Source organism: Phyllobates terribilis, unplaced genomic scaffold, assembly GCF_046119375.1.
Source record: "Phyllobates terribilis strain yellow unplaced genomic scaffold, ASM4611937v1 Scaffold_1__5_contigs__length_1240528914, whole genome shotgun sequence".
Classification (NCBI taxonomy): domain Eukaryota; kingdom Metazoa; phylum Chordata; class Amphibia; order Anura; family Dendrobatidae; genus Phyllobates; species Phyllobates terribilis.
Window position 1 is genome coordinate 93,768,995 of NW_027362761.1, and position 20,634 is coordinate 93,789,628.

A 20,634-nucleotide genomic window follows, 5' to 3' on the forward strand; every position below is an offset into this window, starting at 1 on the left:
CCAATCTCCCAGTGGGCTGAAGTGGTGGCTACGTTCTTGATGGGAGATGCCCCGAAGTAATATTTTGACCTTAGCTGGGAGGATACCCAGGATTATGGGAAACTCAAAGGTGAGAACCTTACCCAGTTTGGGGTCAATACGTATGTATGGGCACAACGGGTGTACCAATGGTCTTTTGCGGTGGCCCGAGCTGCTAGGTCTCAGGCATATGACTTATGGCATTCTCATAAAAAAATGGCTCTAGCCTGAGATCTTGAGCCCAGACCTGATGGTAGAGAGAGCAGTAGTTAATCGGTTGGTGCGAACTCTGTTAGTCGCCATACAGAGCTGGGTGGCCACTAAGGACTTGGTATGGGACACTGTGTGTATCTCGCCGGCCCCTGCAAGCAAGTGAGCCAGAAAAAGGGAACACGACTCTCTGCTGGGGTCAGTCAGAACCTAGCCCATAATGAGGGGGTTCCCCGGGATGAAGGCAGCAGGAGTCCAGTTTCCCCCAAACCGGTCTCATGGACCAGCGGTGCCACCACTATCAAGTGCTGGTGGTGTCAATGACCAATACATGTGGTTGCCAACTGCCCCCTCACTGCTGAGCCCATGGATTGCGGGTTTGCTCTCTGTGTATTGATGTATACCCAGACCGTCTGTGCTGCAGATGCCATTGACACATCCAGTGAATCCCATCTGTGCCAGATACGCCTCAACGGGCACACGGGGGAGGCTCTCTTGGACTCAGGGAGCCTAGTGACACTTGTCCATGGGTAATTTATCTGTGGGGAAGACCCCACTGGACAGAAAATCTGGGTCATCTGTATTCCTGGGGAACTCCGGTAGTATCCATCGGCGGAGTGTACCCTTTCCAACCTGTGAGGGCATATTAAACATGTAGTGGGAGTAGTAAAGACCCTTCCTTACAGGATTATTTTGGGAAGAGACTTTTCCCTGTTGTGCTCCCTATGGGAGAGCAAAGTTAACACGCTCATGGTAAAGGTCTGTCCGGGCGTGGAACCCAAAGATCCTGAGTCAGGGATATCTGCCATAGGGGTCACCTTCATAGGGAAAGAGTGTAATACCAATAGGTTTCACCTGGAGGTATTGGCAGTAGAGGTCGAAGAGACCACATTAATCACAGAGCTGGAAGTATCACAGTGTCTTTTGGGACAGCTCAGCTTCAGGACCCCACACTGGCCCAGGCCTGGGAATGGGTGATAATGATAAATGGGGTAGTCCAGCGACCTGGGCAGAGGCATTTTTTCTTTGTATGGCAGTGAACCAGGAGTTGCTATACCAGGTTGACAAAATCCAGGACAAAGTTGGTAGTGCCCCAATCTTACCATCGGGCGGTGTTTGAGATGGCCCACAAACACATGCTGGGTGGTCATTTAGGGGTTAATAAGAGGCAAGAGCATATTCTGCAGTGATTTATTCTGAATTTCAGAGGTTTCGTGAGACTTGCCCAGATTGTCAGCTGACCACACCCACAGCTAATTTCCATAGTTCACTAGTTTGTCTGCCTATTATAGAGGTACCTTTTGGGTGGATTTCTATGGCTCTGGTAGGTCCGATTGTAAAGTCATCCCATGGCCACCAACACATATTAGTAGTAGTAGATTATGCTACTCATTACCCGGAGGCAATTCCACTTCATCATACCTTGGTGAAACTTATTCCTCAGGAGCTGTTTGCCATGTTTTGCCACCTTAGGCCGCCTAAGGAGATCCTTAAGGATCAGGGGACTCTTTTTATGTCCAAGGTGACCAAGGAACTGTGCAAACTGCTCCAGATCAAACAATTGTGTACATTGGTACGACCCTCAGACAGATGGTCTAGTGGAGAGATTTAACAAAACGCTCAAATCTATGTTAAAAAAGTAATCTCCAAAGATGGGAAGGATTGGGATATGTTGCTGCCCTATTTAATGTTTGCCATCTGGGAGGTACCACAATCCACAACAGGGTTCTCACCGTTAAAACTATTATATGGTAGACATTCTAGGGGCCTGATTGACATTGCCAAAGAGACATGGGAACAGGAGCCTACTCCCCATAAAAGCATAATAGAGCACGTTGCGAGTATGCAGGACCAGATCGTGGCTGTGGTGCCTATTGTAAACATCCGGTGAATGCCCAGCAGGGCAAAGCCAAGCATGCAATAGAAAAGCCACAGTCAGGTCCTTTATAAAAGGGGATCGGGTATTGGATTTGGTGCCCACCGCAGAAAGTAAGCTCATGGCCAAGTGGCAAGGGCCATATGAAGTCTGGGAAACTATAGGGGATGTGAATTACAGAGTATATCAGCCCGGAAAGAGGAAACCCAAGCAAAAATACCTTGTAAATCTATTAAATGCATCAAAAGACTGGGAATATACAATTATAGTTGCGAATCCGGTTACATCTACTTTGGACCCTCTGATACTGTTCGGGGAAGAGGCCGGGAACAAGGTAAAGACGCTCTCTCCAAACAGCAGCGACGGGAGGCTCAAAAATTAGTGCAGCAAAATACAGCCTGTTCATACATCTATGATCCGACATGACATTGTCACCGAGCCTCAGTTAAGTGTACAAATGAAACCGTACCATGTGCTGGAGGCAAGCCATCGTGGAGGAGGTGAAAAGAATGCTCCAACTAAGAGTCATTGAGGAGTCCAAGAGTGAGTGGGATAGTTCCATTGTACTGATTCCAAAGCTAGATGGATCGTTATGAAATTGTAACGATTTCCAAAAATTGAATGAAGTGTCAAAATTTTACCTTTATCCAATGCCCCGGGTGGATGAGCTGATTAAGAGACTGTTACAGGCACAATACTTTAAGATGCTTGATCTGACCAAGGATTACTGGTGCCTCTCACAAAGTCGGCAAAAGAAAAGACCGCCTTCATTACACCAGAGGATCTCTATCACTATGTCGTCTTGACTTTTGGATTACATGGGGCTCCGGCCACATTTCAGAGGCTGATAGATATAATTTTAGAGCCCCATCAAAAGAACACGTTGGTGTACCTGGATGATATAATCATCTATAGTAATGACTGGCCTACCCACTTGTCCCAGGTGCAAGCGGTAGTGGATTCGCTTAGAGCCGCGAGCTTGATGGTGAATCCAATGAAATGTGCAATAGGGCTCAAGGAAGTTCATTACTTGGGGTACGTGATTGGCCATGGGATTATCAAATCCCAATAAACAAAATCAAGGCCATATAAAACTGGCCATGGCCTCTTCCTATGAAACAGGTAAGAGATTCCACTGCATCATTGGGTAATACCGGCGATTTATTCCTAATTTTGCTGGAACATTGGCACCTTTGACTGATCTCTTAAAGGAAAGAAAATTGGTCATGGTTTGGTGGAACGCTCAAGCGAAGGAAGCATTCCAGTCCATGAAGTTGGCATTGTGCGGGCAACCAGTCCTCACCAGATCCAACATCAGGGACAGTTTTATCATTCAAACGGATGCTTTTGAATTAGGACTAGGAGTGGTTCTGTCGCATGAAGTGCATGAAGAGGAACATCCAGTCACCTACTTGGGTAGGAAACTCACCGGCAGAGAAAGATTAAAGCATAGTGGAGAAGGAGTGCTTGGCCATTAAGTGGGTCTTGGAGTCCCTATGCTATCATTTAGTGGGATGGCATTTCTGCTTGGTAACGGACCATTCACCCTTGGTCTGGATGGTAAATGCCAAAGAGAGAAATGCTCTGGTCACCAGATGGTTTTTGTTGTTACAAAACTTTAGTTTCTCAGTGGAACATTGAGCTGCGAAGTCGCAAGGAAATGTGGATGCCCTGTCACGGGCACCTTGTATTGTAAAAGGTGTTCAACCCTTCAAGTTTGAATAGGAAGGGGGGTTGTGAGAGGCAGTGATGGGAGTCATATACAAGGGTCTTTACATGTTACCCAGGATGTGTATGGAAACATACTGAACTCGATGAAATAAAAGTAAGTGTGGACTCGGTCAAGTTATTTGAACAAGTCAGATTTAGGAAAATCAGACATGGGCTTTTATTTTTGGAGAGATCTATAGGAAGGTAGTTTGACGGATCTCTCCATCCGGTCAGGGTTTTGCAATTGACCCATGGCAATGATTCACATTTAATCCTGCAGGTAAGCCTGGCTGTGTGAGGTTGAACCCAGACCAAAGCCACAGGCGTGCGAAAAGCCGTTACGCACCCGAGATTCCTACAGTGGTGCAGGCGCCCACGGCAACAAACTGTACACAGACATTCCCACTTCGAAATGGATGAAAAAGATTTGCATTTATTTTGTACAGTTGGCAAATAAAGACTTTATGTTGAACTTATCTGGGTCAGTGCCTGGCTAATTCACTGACGGAAACAGCGCTGCCTTACAACCACTATACCTACTTTGAAAAGTAAGTTGCTTTTTAAAAATGTACTGAATAAAAGATCGTCTGGTGAATTATCGTTTTGCCATATTTTAGTCCGTATTGGTCATTACAGTCATTCATAATGGCTACACATGTTCAATAACACCGGTCAAAGGATAGATGATCTTTCTGAGGAAATTCTTTCACAAAAAGATCATTTGTGGATGAAAGATCTTTCAGCTGCCTATCAAACGATAAATTGAAAAACAGCCAACATTTTTCCAGATATTTATGGTCTGTCATCGGTCACCGAAAACAATAGTTCATTGTTGAATTTTACCCAACTAACATTCATTATAGTTAATATAATCAATCATTTTCAATATTTAGTCTATATATAGTCACCTTTGTGCAATTAGTTCCCCATAGTACTCAAAAAGTGTCATTTAACTGACTGTTTTTTGTAGATATTGGATTCCATTACTTTCAAACAATATTTGAATTTTGTGACAACGATGTTTTCATTGTAACGACAAGATCCCTCATGCAGTTATTTTGGCAATGTTCTGTTCATGTTGGCGTATGGGTTACATTCAGCACATACATCTGGGATGTTAAAGGGTTGCCAACTATCAGAAAATCTTCATCCTCTGCAGCAGTTTGTTATAAAATAACAAATTGCTGTTTACTCACTGTCCCAGGGTCCAGCGCTGACTCTGTGGCGCTGCTCCCTCTGTCTGGTATTGGCTGAGGCACTGATGTTATGTCGACACCATAACAACCAATCAGTGAGCTCAGTGGCTCGGAAAGGGATGATCCTTTCACGGAAAGAGCTACTGAACTCACTGATTGGCTGCCACGCTATCGAAGTGACATCAGTGGCGCAGCCAATCACCATGGACAGCGAGAGAGTCTCAGTGCTGAACACTGGAAAAGTGAGTAAAGAATGGTTTGTTATTTTATAACAAATTGTATACACGGACAAAAATTTCCTGAAAGGGGACAACTGCCTCACTGTATACCGGTGCATATCATACAGTAGCATGTCATCCATAGCCCCCATGCAAAAAATAACACTAGATATTATACCTTTTTGTTTTTGTAGTGGCCAACTGTAAAAAACTGTGTACAGATATATATCTGTCTGGCAGATGTCAAAAGGGAACTCCATTGGGTCTAAAAGAATCTGTAGACCAATTCAGCATGTGTTCAGTGCATACGCTAAAACTACTTCCCAAATTTATGTGAACATTGTATAAAATAGTAATAACATTAAAAAAAAGACATAGGTCAGCTAATATGAATGTATAGTTCTACATTGCTAATAGACAATTGCATGATGCTTTTTATGAGGTTTTGAAATGGAGCCAGTCATATTACCGAGTGACAATATTAATTATCTTTATCAAATCTTTGCTCATAAATAATATATTCACTATTTTGGAAAAATAGCATTTGCTGAAATAGTTGCTAGTAAAAGATAAACCCAAAAAAGATAAGCAGAAACTGTAGGAGAATAATAAAAACTATTAAATTCTCTAAAAAAAAAGAAATCTAAATTTCCATAGAAATTTTTAACCAAGCAAATCGCTTGAACAAAATGGAATAAAATAAAAAATTTCACCAAACAATTTAAGAAAAAAACTTAAAAGTCATAGTGCAAATAAGGAAAAAGAACATTATGTAACATACTCTACAGAAAACGTTAACACATGCTTTTTAGAAGGTAAATGTGCTCTAGTTACCCATTATAATCTGTGAGGAGAAATGCGTTGTCAATGCCATTACCAATGGCATATGATATTGGTGTCCCATAATTGATGACATCTGAGGATCTCATCCAGAAGGCACAGGTGATTGCACGCAGTGTTGGTAGACCATTGTCAAGCAAGACATAGCTATAGATAGCAGAGACCTCAAACTCCAGGTTAAATCCAGAGGACTGTTCTGCACCAAACAAAAACATCTTCACATTTCCATTACAATGTCATCAGTAATATGCACCCAGGATAACACCATTACATAAGGTGATTACCATGCTAAGCACAGAAAATGAAGGAAAACAAAGAGAACATTTTTTGACGTCTCCAGTCCCCAACCATCAGAACCCACTGACTCTGGGAATGAGTATGAGGCTACTTTCACATACCCATTTTACTTTTCTGTGTGCTTGCCATTTTTAAGATGAACCATAGATTTTAAAGAAACCATTCACACATCTGATTTTTTAACGATTCCATGTGTCCATGTGCATGTCCTGTTCTCATCTGTTTTTGTGGATCAGTCTTGGTCATTCAAGATTGTACATAAAAATGGATGAAAAACGGAAGACATCTGTTTTTGATCAATTTAAGGGCTCGCTCACACTAGCATATAAAAAATCAGTCCCATTCTCATCCAGGAGAGTGGGATGATTTTTTCTCACTTGTCATCCATGTGCTGTCCGTTTACAATTCATTTTTTTACTCAGCAGCTATTAATAATTTACAGGACCATTTACAGTTTCCTATGCTACAGACCTGTAATGTATCTGTAAAAATCAGATGCCATACTGATGGTCCGTATGGCATCCGATTTTTTTTCTCGCACCCATCCGATTTTGGAGTGAAATCACAGCATGCAACGATTTTTTCTCATCCCGCATACAGCTGAGAAAAAAATCTGCACTGCCTCATTGAATTACATTGGTCTGAGTGCAATCCCTTTTTTTATTGGATTGCACTTTTCCGAGTTATACGCTCATGTGAGCGAACTCTTATTCTTATGGGTACATTCACACGTTCAGTATTTGGTCAGTATTGCACATCAGTGTAAGCCAAATTAAAGAGTAGCTGTCATTTTAATTTTTATTTAATAAAAAGAAATAGTACACATGAAAATAAGCAACTTGGATAGATTATTACATTACTGAGATAGGAGATGGCAGTTAATACTGGTAAGATTCTATGTAGATGGGAGGAGTGAGGATGAGGGAGGAGTAAAAGCTCCTCCTTCCTTGTCCCACCTATATAGAATCTTATCAATAACAACTGCCATCTCCTATCTCAGTAATGTAACAATCTGTCTTCACTGAATACAGATTTTACCTGAGAATTGAGAAAATTTGGAGAATAAATGATCAGTCCTGGCAGAAAAAGAAGCAGATTTCTCTGATAAGATATATTACAAAGTTGCTTATTATCATGTTTACTATTAAATTATGAAATGAAAATTAAAATGACGGTTACACTTTATAATGCTTCAGTGCTGTGGCCTGATCCAGTTTTCTGCACTGCAGGACCTGTGCTGCGAGTGTGACTATGTTGCTTGCCCTACGCCACTGTTGGCTATGAGTCTCAGGCATCACTAAAGTAGCTTTGTAGCAATCACCAACGCATCCACTAGCACACTTCACTATTAATAATGTGCACTGCGTTGTACTATGGAATTGGACTAACGTGGTCATTGAAATACAAACTGTATTAGTATAAGTTCCGTGGTACTGTACCACATCTATAGGTCCTTTCTTCTCAACATCAGTGGGGTTCCTAACATATTGACCCTAACCAAACAGAAAAAAACACATGGTCCATTTAGTCTGACTAAATAATATTTCTTTTATAGTTTTGGTAGATATATATTGTTACCCCAGGCATGTGTTTAATTCACATACTGTTGTGAATGTAAAAAGAATTATGCCATCACTCTTTGTGATGGGAGAAACTCTTCATGAGTATAGCGTCATTGTGAATTGAGACCTGGTGGAAATTATGGAAACTTGTTCCTGAGAAAAGCAGTTTATTTGCCCTTTAAGGTGAGTTGCAGGGTAACTCAGTATGACAATTTGTGTGTTTGCTTTGTACAAAATCTAAAAATAAGATCAAAGTGTTATATAGAAAAAGAATTACAGTCCACAGGCACTAACTTATTCCTTTCCAGTGTGGACACGATGCCAAAAATCAAGCTAGTGAAAAAAAGCAAGTTTGCAGATTACTTATTATGAAACTTTGGCCCCGTTATTTCTTATTTTATTGTTTGCTAAACACTGTCTCAGTTACCAGCGATTCCTGCTGTCTAGTAGAGGTGGCTGAACATGCAAAGTTCTTATAAGTAGAGATGAGCCAACCCAAACTTAAAAGTACCGGACAGTTAGTGTTCCATGCTAAACACAGAACACGGACCTCTCCCGTAAGTCCGTTGCAATGTTCGGAGTTCCTGGGTGAAGTTGGTTGCAAAAAGAAAGACAATTTTCCAGCTGAAAAGTTTGGGTCCTCATGGTTTTCAATGAGGTTCTGGTTATCGCTCAACTTCGGGTAAAGTTCTGTACAGACCAAAAGTTTGGACACACCTTCTCATTTAAAGATTTTTCTGTATTTTCATGACTATGAAAATTGTATATTCACACTGAAGGCATCAAAACTATGAATTAACACATGTGGAATTATATACTTACCAAAAAAGTGTGAAACAACTGAAAATATGTCTCATATTCTAGGTTCTTCAAAGTAGTCACCTTTTGCTTTGATGACTGCTTTGCACACTCTTGGCATTGTCTTGATGAGCTTCAAGAGGTAGTCACCGAAAATGGTCTTCCAACAATCTTGAAGGAGTTCCCAGAGATGCTTAGCACTTGTTGGCTCTTTTGCCTTCACTCTGCGGTCCAGCTCACCCCAAACCATCTCGATTGGGTTCAGGTCTGGTGACTGTGGAGTCCAGGTCATCTGGCGTAACACCGCATCACTCTCATTCTTGGTCAAATAGCCCTTACACAGCCTGGAGGTGTGTTTGGGGTCATTGTCCTGTTGAAAAATAAATAATGGTCCAACTAAATGCAAACCGGATGGAATAGCATGCCGCTGCAAGATGCTGTGGTAGCCATGCTGGTTCAGTATGCCTTCAATTTTGAATAAATCCCCAACAGTGTCACCAGCAAAGCACCCCCACACCATCACACCTCCTACATGCTTCACAGTGGGAACCAGGCATGTAGAGTCCATCCGTTCACCTTTTCTGCGTCACACAAAGACACGGTGGTTGGAACCAAAGATCTCAAATTTGCACTCATCAGACCAAAGCACAGATTTCCACTGGTCTAATGTCCATTCCTTGTGTTCTTTAGCCCAAACAAGTCTCTTCTGCTTGTTGCCTGTCCTTAGCAGTGGTTTCCTAGCAGCTATTTTACCATGAAGGCCAGCTGCACAAAGTCTCCTCTTAACAGTTGTTGAAGAGATGTGTCTGCTGCTAGAGCTCTGTGTGGCATTGACCTGGTCTCTAATCTGAGCTGCTGTTAACCTGCAATTTCTGAGGCAGGTGATTCGGATAAACTTATCCTCAGAAGCAGAGGTGACTCTTGGTCTTCCTTTCCTGGGGCGGTCGTCATGTGAGCCAGTTTCTTTGTAGCGCTTGATGTTTTTTGCAACTGCACTTGGGGACACTTTCAAAGTTTTCCCAATTTTTCGCACTGACTGATCTTTATTTCTTAAAGTAATTGATGGCCACTCGTTTTTCTTTACTTAGCTGCTTTTTCTTGCCATAATACCAATTCTAACAGTCTATTCAGTAGGACTATCAGCTGTGTATCCACCAGACTTCTGCACAGCACAACTGATGGTCCCAACCCCATTTATAAGGCAAGAAATCCCACTTATTAAACCTGACAGGGCACACCTGTGAAGTGAAAACCATTTCTGGTGACTACCTCTTGAAGCTCATCAAGAAAATGCCAAGAGTGTGCAAAGCAGTCATCAAAGCAAAAGGTGGCTACTTTGAAGAACCTAGAATATAAGACATATTTTCAGTTGTTTCACACTTTTTTGTTAAGTATATAATTCCACATGTGTTAATTCATAGTTTTTATGCCTTCAGTGTGAATGTACAATTTTCAAAGTCATGAAAATACAGAAAAATCTTTAAATGAGAAGGTGTGTCCAAACTTTTGGTCTGTACTGTATATTGAAACTAAACTTTGCAAAATAAACTAAAAATTAAAGAAGCAAAGTTTTTTATCCTCTTAATATATTACAATCAGCATATTAAATAGCACTGTGTACTTACAATTGCTCATTTTGCCCTTCTACCCAGGTAATTCTTCTCTTTTCTTTGCTCTATGTAGAAACAGCAAGTCTCTTGTCCCTAACATTTATCATTTCCCTCTTCAACTCGTGACGCAGCTGCTCCTCCTCTTCCCTGAGAATTTTGCAGTGACTCATGACTCATGCAGGGAAAATTGACCTCCTCTTTCTACATAGAGCTTAGAAGGATTCAGCTATTTTATAATCACATGATGTCATAGATCTAATAAAAAAGAGAAGAATTAGCTGGATGGAAGGGCAAAACGAGCAATTGTAAGTACACAGTGCTATATAATATGATGATTGCAATATATTAAGAGGATAACAATTTTGATAGGAGGAGTGCTTTCATAAATACAATTTTGAAAACAGCTAAATAAAATATGTCTAAGGAGCACAAATATATCTAGAAACTCAGCAACTAAATACATAGCTTTTGATAAACTAATAATTTCCTCCTAGACCTTGATTCTTCACTGCGTAAAATGAGTTAGCCATCTGGACACATTAACAAAAATGAGCTATGGGTATATAAATGTGGATTCACAAAGAAGCAGCAATAGAACTCATACAGTTGAAACTGTAAATTATTAATGTGACTAATCAACATGATTTACCAAGAATTTTATAATTTACACTAACTGCAGCACCCAGTAAATTTTTAATCCAACTGAACTTTTCTTGAAGGTGAAAAAAAATAAAAATAGAAAAGTAATACAAAGCGCATACTGCAAGGTTACTGATGCCCAAGCTAAAAGATAAGCCTCTACTGGCACATGTGTCCCCCATTTTCTTGTTATAGTATCAAAAACTAACACACTGTTCTACATTTACAGAGTAACCTTTGTTTCATTTTTTATTCCATAAATCGATAACAATACATGGAAATAAACAACTTTGTAATATAACTTATCAAAGATGAGCTTCTTTCTCCTCCAGAACTGTTCTTTCATTTTTCACAATTCCTGAGTAAAATCTCTATTCAGTGAAGACAGATTGTTACATTACTGAGATAGGAGATGGCAGCTGCTACTGATAAGATTCCATATCTACGTGAGGGGGACTAAGAAGGGAGGAACACTGTGTCTACCTCCTCCTCCCTCCTCCCATCTAGATAGGTGTTTATGAGCAACATCTGCCATCTCCTATCTCAGTAATGTAACAATCTGTCTTCAATGAATACAGATTTTGTCAGTAATTTGAGAATTTTGAAAATAACTGATGAGTCCTGGTGGAGAAAAAAAGTATATTTTACTGATAAGATATATTATAAAGTGTCTTACTTTCACATGTACTATTGATTTATGAGATAAAAAATAAAAGACAGTTACTCTTTAAGTTTCAATGTAGGTGCACCAAACACTCCAATTCCACCAAAATCCTATATAGCCTAACCATAAATATTTCTGGGTCCTACTTGCAAGTGTATGTATGCTGAGGCAAACAAAGTTCATTGAGTGGGTAATACCTGTTTCACACCTGCTTCCTGAAAATCCTGGTGCACATTTACAAGTGTAAGAGTTTATGCCATCCGTACACTTAGCCTGGTTAAGGCAAGGATTGGAATCACATTCATTGACATTGATTTCACACAATTTTCCAATAAAACCATTCTTACAGGTACACCTAGAGAAAAGTGTAAAAAAAAAAAAAAAAAAGGGAAGAGATTGGTTGCCCTATATGGTTGAAGTTCCACATTCTGGTACACACTAATGATGAACACTTTGAAAAAACTAAATGCCACACTAAATAAATATATTCAGTAAAAAAAAATTGTACAAACTTAGAAACACAATTCCATATTATACACTGCTCAAAAAAATAAAGGGAACACTCAAATAACACATCCTAGATCTGAATGAATGAAATATTCTCATTGAATACTTTGTTCTGTTCAAAGTTGAATGTGCTGACAATAACATCACACAAAAATCATCAATGGAAATCAAATTTATTAACCAATGGAGGCCCGGATTTGGTGTCACCCCCAAAATTAAAGTGAAAAAAAAAAACTTCAGGCTGATCCAACTTTGATGTAATGTCCTTAAAACAAGTCAAAATGAGGCTCAGTATTGTGTGTGGCCTCCACGTGCCTCTATAACCTCCCCACAACGCCTAGGCATGCTCCTGATAAGGTTGCGGATGGTCTCCTGCGGGATCTCCTCCCAGACCTGGACTAAAGCATCCACCAACTCCTGGACAGTCTGAGGTGCAACGTGACATTGGTGGATGGAGCGAGACATGATGTCCCAGATGTGCTCAATCGGATTCAGGTCTGGGGAACAGGTGGGCCAGTCCATAGTTTCAATGCCTTCATCTTGCAGGAACTGCTGACACACTCCAGCCACATGAGGTCTGGCATTGTCCAGAATTAGGAGGAACCCAGGGCCAACCGCACCAGCATATAGTCTCACAAGGGGTCTGAGGATCTTATCTCGTACCTAATGGTAGTCAGTCTACCTCTGGCGAGCACATGGAGGGCTGTGCGGCCCTCCAAAGAAATGCCACCCCACACCATTACTGACCCACTGCCAAACCGGTCATGGTGAAGGATGTTGCAGGCAGCAGATCGCTCTCCACGGCGTCTCCAGACTCTGTCATGTCTGTCACATGTGCTCAGTGTGAACCGTTTGTGCAGACACATGCTCATTTGTGGCCTGCTGGAGGTCATTTTGCAGGGCTCTGGCAGTGCTCTTCCTGTTCCTCCTTGCACAAAGGTGGAGGTAGCGGTCCTGCTGCTGGGTTGTTGCCCTCCTATGGCCACCTCCACATCTCCTGGTGTACTGGTCTGTCTCCTGGTAGTGCCTCCAGCCTCTGGACACTATGCTGACAGACACAGCAAACCTTCTTGCCACAGCTCGCATTGATGTGCCATCCTGGATGAGCCACGCTACTTGAGCAATTTCTGTGGGTTGTAGACTCGGTCTCATGCTATCACGAGTGTGAAAGTACAACCAACATTCAAAAGTGACCAAAATATCAGCCAGAAAGCATTGGTACTGAGATGTGGTCTGTGGTCCCCACCTGCAGAACCACTCCTTTATTGAGGGTGTCTTGATAATTGCCAATAATTTCCATCTATTGTCTATTCCATTTGCACAACAGCATGTGAAATTGATTGTCAATCAGTGTTGCTTCCTAAGTGGACAGTTTGATTTCACAGAAGTTTGATTTACTTGGAGTTATATTCTGTTGTTTAAGTGTTCCCTTTATTTTTTTTGAGCAGTGTATATCCTATGCAATTCACAACTTAATGGTTGGCAGCCCTGAGTTAAGCTAATTAGCTATGGATCATCAAGACTCATGTGTGAGTATTTCTAGGCTTTCACACAATAATCCTTTATGGTTCTATTACAAATAAAAAAAATGAATTTTCTCGCTGCCAAAAATGTTATGGTACTGTTTATATGTTTCCTTACTACAATGTACTTTCAACACATCATTGTTCATTATCCTGTACCTTATAGTAAGTCGTAAACACAAGAATAATTTCCTCTCATACAGTCATACAGATGATCTTCTGTTCTACAACAAACCTACTGAGATGTTTTTTTCACCTGAAGCTGTTAATTCCGTCAGTACATGAGGCCCCGTTCTTACAAGGTCCATTCTGACATTCATCAATATTTTGTTCACATTGTTTGCCGGAGTAACCGGGGGGGCACATACATTGAAAATCTCCTTTGAGATCCCTACATTCACCATTGTTTACACAAGGCTGTGACAAGCATTCGTCAATTTCTATTTCACAATTTGTACCTGCAGAAAAATAAAAGACAATGAACAGATTAGCACACAAATAAGACATGGTTTGGAGCTGGGTATAGTGAAGGGTGCCCCTGAACCCCACCCCTGTATTCAATGCAGGAGTATCCGTCATTCACCAAACAAGAGCTATTTTTTTTTTACTCATTTTTGTATTATTATATTATTTATAATTAATTATATATTATTATTATATATTTGGAAAATGAAATCTCAAACAGAATCCACACAACTTAAAGTGGTTGTCTGGACCAAATCGATAAGTCTGCAGTCACTTTGTATCACTGCAGACTTATGAATCCCCTCAGCGCACGTACTGTGGAACCGGAACCAGAGGATATGTATGAGTTATACATACTTCTCGCCAGTGGGCACAGCCTTGCTTCCATACACTTGTATGGAGTGAGCCCACGCCCACTAGACAGGCTTCATAAGTCTGCAGTCACATAGAATGACTGCAGATTTATCGATTTGGACCAGACAACCCCTTTAATGTACGATTAGCTAGTGCTGTATGATCATTGTATTAAAACTGTAAGTGATACTTTCTATATATGCTGCAGCAGGGTTTCCAATGGTTCCCCTGTCTCCGCTGGTCTCTACTCCCTACCAACTCACAGAAAATGGCAGGAAATGCGTATTCATCCAATCACTGAACAGAGACAAAACCCACCTTAATCAGTAATTGGCAGAACTTGTATTTCCTGACATATCCTGTGAGATGACACAGAGTTATTTATAAGACTAGATGAAATGAGCGGCATCTTTCAGGCGCTGTCAAGGAGAAGCAGGGTCCAGATATACGTCAAGTGGTGGTCTTATTCATACAACGTGTTTCGAAGTTGATTCAACTTCTTCTCCAGGTACCTGAAGGAGTTGAATGAACTTCGAAATGCGGTGTATGAGTAAAACCACCACTTGAAGTACATCTGGACTCCGCTTCTCCTTGGCAGCGGCCAAATCACTTTGCTCATTTCCTCCAGTCTTATAAATAATTCTCTGCCATCTCACAAGATATGGTGAGAAATACAAATTCAGTGGCCAGAGCAGCAGCCTCTTATTGTTCTTCATACACTCAATGGAGTTGTGCCGGTACACAACCCACTCAGGTGAGCGGTAATATCCACTTGCCTTTTTGTTATTGCGGTAACACACATGGAGCGCCTATTTTTTTTTATTTTATACAGAATTATTTATAGCTATTAATACAGGAAATGCAACCAAATACTGGTGTCACCCCAGAGTATATAAGACATATAAACATGTGATTACAACAGCTTCATGTCCTGACCTCTTTTCACGTTTCTATAAATGTATAAAACAGAACTTTGCATTGACCTGCATTATGACTTTAGAAAACCGAGGAAGAAATACAAAAGAAGTGTTTTTATTTGTGCTGATCATAACAGTACATAAAGACTACTTAATGTAATTCAAGGTCACTGGAAGCATGCAATATCATCTAATAAGTAGGCTTCTAGCAGAGAATGCCATGGGATCATAATAACTATCTTCTCTGATACTGAGGTGGATTAATGCTGAGAGCAGACAATAGACATCTGCAGTGAGCCATGGTGCTGAGAAAATTGCCATTTACTGTTCTCTGCAGGTGCCTAAGACAGAAAGCTGAGGCTAGCTAGATCTGCGGGATGGGATTCTTTTATTCCACTTTTTTTTAGTCTGCAAAAATAAAAAAGATTAACTCGTTTATGATTGTTTATAAAAGTCGACTATATCTTGGGCATAGACAGAAGTGGCAATGTGAAAACAGTACGGTATAAAAGCAAATCCCCAGGAATAAAAGAAATCTGATATTAGCCAAGGTGACCTGGATAATGTCCTCATCAGCTGGATATCTTGGGTTTTGGATATAATATATGTAGAACATCCCATTGTCATTGTGGGAGGTAATAATAAGTTGTTATGCTATTAAGTAAAGGAAGAAAACTGGCAGCAGAAATAAACTCTTTGTACTCTGTAGAGGTTCTTCATAAAAGGGTTAAAAGGAATGTAATGAATACAAAGCAGGGGTTAAACAAGGATTTGCATTACTACCATTCACATTTGAGGATGTATTATGAGACAGCCAAGTAAAATACGGCTAGACGTTATGTCAATCAATGCAGATCGATATACTGTAGTCAATGTACCACTATGCGATGCACTTCAGAAATCATGGTCAATAAGAAAATGTAGTAGGTTTTTTAGCCAAGCACAAAGCATTTTTTTTTCATCACCAGTCAATGGTTTTCATTTTACTTGTAAGACGCAAGTTTTTTTTCTCCATTAGTATATAATTCGTCCATCATCAATTTACCATCTCCATCTGATTGTTTTCCTTGTTTGTACTACTATTTCTGCAACAGTTAAAGCCACAAGTTTGCTGAAAAAGGTTTTATGTGTCTTAAATGGGTATGTGCATGTGATGCCCTCCCTGAGAAATGGGGTTTACTCTGAGCCGGGTCAGTGTAGGTGTCTCGGGGTTGCAGTCGTGGCCCAGACCCGGTCCGTGCCCAGGGCGGTCACATAAAAGATTTAATGGGCTTTCAGGGTTGAGTGGTAATTTCCGACTACGCCACCTACTGTTTCCGGTGATTGACACCAGCGCTGCTTCAGTCCACTGAGGCCGGTGTTTAAAGGCAGCTTAGATGGGACAGCTCCCCGCAGGCGGAGCAGGCCTCAGGGCAGTGTGATGAGGAATGGTGGGTGCAGTGCCGCGCAGGAAATAACAGGCTGAAGCGGGGTGTGAAGTCATCCAGGGTTTTTACTCACTTTAAGATGTACTTTAGCCGCAAAGCTTCCCTCTGCTCCTCGCGGCGTACTGCGGCCACCGGGAAGGGGGTCCAGCACTTTCCAGGTAGATCAGAAGCACCAGTCGAGACCCCTCTGCTGTGTGTTCCTCTCCTTGGTGAGTTCTCCCACTAAGTCTTCTCCTGACTGTATGTGTGGTTAGAACTAGGTGTAAAGCCGGGTCCCACTGGATAAACGCAGGTAGAGAGTTAAAGGTGGTGTATGCCACTCCGTCCGTATCCCTCCTGGGATCCACTAAGCATCCGGGCTTTTCTGACTGAGACGTGAAGTAACAGAGTCAGATATCGGGGGCTGGTAACCCCTCTTGCAGCAGGAGTCCCTCTGACTAAACCAGAGTAAGAGATACAGGTGGCGTATGCCGCTCTGTCCGTATCCCCCTGGGATCCTTTTGCCTGTGGAGCTTGTCTCCTCTGCTCCCCTCCAGGCCTTCTTAGGTCAGGACCTTGACCGGGTAGAGGCAGTGGTTATGTGGCACCCCAGGGGTCTGGTTTCCACAGTAACAGCAATGTTATGTCTGAGAGCAGGTGGGAGGTCTCTTGGTCAGGAATCCTATGCATGCCACACCTCCTGCCCAGTCCTGGGAGGGGAAGAACTTCCCCTGTATAAACCTGGGGCTGAGGCAGGGTTAGAGAGTTCAGAGGGAGAGTTCAGCCAGGAGGGCTGACAGGGAGCTGTGGCTCCGGCTGGGCCCAGCTCCTGGGCCATGCCAGAAGTAGAGACAGAGAAGAGAAGCAGCTATGGGAAGAAACAACAGGAGCTCTGTGGGAGCAGTGTTACAAGGAGTCAGGGGCTGGCAGCTGCAGAGCTCGCCCTGACTGAGAAGATTTCTTACCGGACCCGGAGTCCGAGACTGTGGGGACTAACTCCTACCCAGCAGCAGAATCCGTCAGGCAGGGGATTTCAGGTCCTCTGGCCAAGAAACCCGAAGGCACGGTCACACGCATGGGACCAGCACCGCCGTCGTGGAGCGGAAGCTACTAGAAGGCCCCGAGTCACCGGCCATACGGGTGAGCACCACACGGTACACTCAGGGACGTGGGCTACTTTTACCCGCCTCTAGCAAGGTAGCCAGAAGAGTACAGTTAGTTTGGGAGGCCTACAACTCCGCCTGGCCAGGGGAGATCCCATCTGCTCAAGGACTGACCAGGCCCCAATCGCTAGCCAGTACTCCGGGAGGGTCTATCTTTGTCACCAGTAAAGACCCTGAACTACACCGTACCGTCTCCGAGTGGTTCCTGCTACCCCCATCGTCCACGTCGGCTGCCCTGAGGCCATACCCCTCCCGTTGGGGGTTATACTATCACGCTGCACAATCCTACCACCGGCCTCAGCGGTCTGCCCTGCAGCGGCAGCTCCATAGCTGCATTCAACGGGTGGCGTAGTCGTCCAACATCTACCGCTAATACAGCGCCACTTAGTCTGACTCCCTGGGCACGGACCGGGTCACCGCCACGAGACTACTACCCTCAACAGATCCGGCTCCGGGTAAGCTCCCGCGTGCGCAACGCTGCGCGACACAGGCCCAGGGGTGCGTCAACTTTTGGCGTAGTCGGCAGGATTACGTGCCCGCAACCGCCGGGTACTGCGTGCCTGAAAAAGAGACTTTTAAACTTACCAGTGGTGAAGATTCCCGCCATCCGGCGCCATCTTCGGCCTTCTTCCCGCCATCCGTGAAGTTTTCCCGCCATCCGGCGCCATTTTCAGCCTTCTTCCCGCCTTCCGTGGAGTTTTCCCGCCGTTGGACGCCATCTTGAAGACGCCGCGCGGGAAGTAGAGGGGCGTGGACTCCAAAAGCGCACGAGAACTGAAGCCCCGCCTCACGTCCAGACGTCGCGTAAGGTCCTGGAAGGAGCCCAGCAGACGCCGACGTCACAGGAGCGCGACGGAAGGTCCTCAACCCTGACGATCCACTGCGGAGCCGCGGCCTACGGAAGAGGATCATCGCAAGGTAGGCCACGGTCCACTAGGGGGGAGAAGGATGCCGGATACGGAGGAGAGCTTCACCGCTTCAACCCCCGCCAGCGCCACCGCTGTTGCGGTCATGCCTTTCACCATGCCCTATATCCCGGGGGCAGCCTGGCTACCCCAGTACTCAGGGGAGTCACATACCCTGCATGACTTTAGAGAAAAGCTGGATAGCCTCTTCCAGGTGTACCCCCTCCCAGAGGAGCAAAAAGTGAGCATCCTGGTGGCCCAATTAACCGGGGCAGCCCAAAGGGAGGTAAAGTCCTGGCCACCTGGGAGGAGGACTGTCGCAGAGATACTAACCCAGCTAACCGAGGAGGAGCTGCAGTACTACCAATACGAGGAAAGCCAAGAGGACCCGGACGGGTCTGAGGACTACCCTCAGGAGGGAGCATAAAGAGGACATAGCTACTGAAGGGAAGTAGCGTGAATAAAGAGCTGTAAATAGTTACCCGTAAGGGTACAAGGACTGCTGCTAATTAAAATATGGTCCCCGTTGGGATTAGTGAATTGTTCCCCATGTGCCCCTATCTTAAACCAGGCTGAGGACTGTGAGCAGCCATTCCTTATCCCCACTGGCCGAGGACTGAGAGCGGCCATATCCTGTAAATAATTATGTGTTTCTAGTAATTTATGGGAGTCTTTGGTGGATTTACCGGGAATCCTTTGTACATGGTTGGAGCGTAACCCAGGAATGGACTAAAGACTGTTAAGGACTCGGGGCAGGACAGACCCCTACCTGGTTACGTCTCCCTGTTTTGGTGAAATGGACACCTTGCTTTTCTTCAAAGACTGCACCCGGTTGTGGACACGCCGTAACCATCTTTATGTGTTTTTCTTATTGTATTATTATTGTTTATACCTTGTTATGTTTTTCTAAAAATATGTTTAGTCCCGGAGTACTAAATTTCACTAGGGGGGAATGTGGCACCCCAGGGGTCTGGTTTCCACAGTAACAGCAATGTTATGTCTGAGAGCAGGTGGGAGGTCTCTTGGTCAGGAATCCTATGCATGCCACACCTCCTGCCCAGTCCTGGGAGGGGAAGAACTTCCCCTGTATAAACCTGGGGCTGAGGCAGGGTTAGAGAGTTCAGAGGGAGAGTTCAGCCAGGAGGGCTGACAGGGAGCTGTGGCTCCGGCTGGGCCCAGCTCCTGGGCCATGCCAGAAGTAGAGACAGAGAAGAGAAGCAGCTATGGGAAGAAACAACAGGAGCTCTGTGGGAGCAGTGTTACAAGGAGTCAGGGGCTGGCAGCTGCAGAGCTCGCCCTGACTGAGAAGATTTCTTACCGGACCCGGAGTCCGAGGCTGTGGGGACTAACTCCTACCCAGCAGCAGAATCCGTCAGGCAGGGGATTTCAGGTCCTCTGGCCAAGAAACCCGAAGGCACGGTCACACGCATGGGACCAGCACCGCCGTCGTGGAGCGGAAGCTACTAGAAGGCCCCGAGTCACCGGCCATACGGGTGAGCACCACACGGTACACTCAGGGACGTGGGCTACTTTTACCCGCCTCTAGCAAGGTAGCCAGAAGAGTACAGTTAGTTTGGGAGGCCTACAACTCCGCCTGGCCAGGGGAGATCCCATCTGCTCAAGGACTGACCAGGCCCCAATCGCTAGCCAGTACTCCGGGAGGGTCTATCTTTGTCACCAGTAAAGACCCTGAACTACACCGTACCGTCTCCGAGTGGTTCCTGCTACCCCCATCGTCCACGTCGGCTGCCCTGAG

General features: G+C 43.8%; 1 protein-coding gene across 1 annotated transcript in view; it reads right to left on the bottom strand.

The window, feature by feature from the left end:
• The window catches only part of SVEP1 (sushi, von Willebrand factor type A, EGF and pentraxin domain containing 1), a 469,484-nt gene that overhangs the window by 125,771 nt on the left and 323,079 nt on the right, over positions 1-20,634 (bottom strand). The window contains exons 24-26 of the mRNA XM_073664736.1: positions 13,925-14,126; positions 11,836-11,993; positions 6,063-6,264 (exon numbers count right to left, since the gene is read on the bottom strand). Coding sequence (XP_073520837.1) covers positions 6,063-6,264; positions 11,836-11,993; positions 13,925-14,126 — 562 coding nt within the window. The remainder of the gene's footprint in view (positions 1-6,062; positions 6,265-11,835; positions 11,994-13,924; positions 14,127-20,634) is intronic.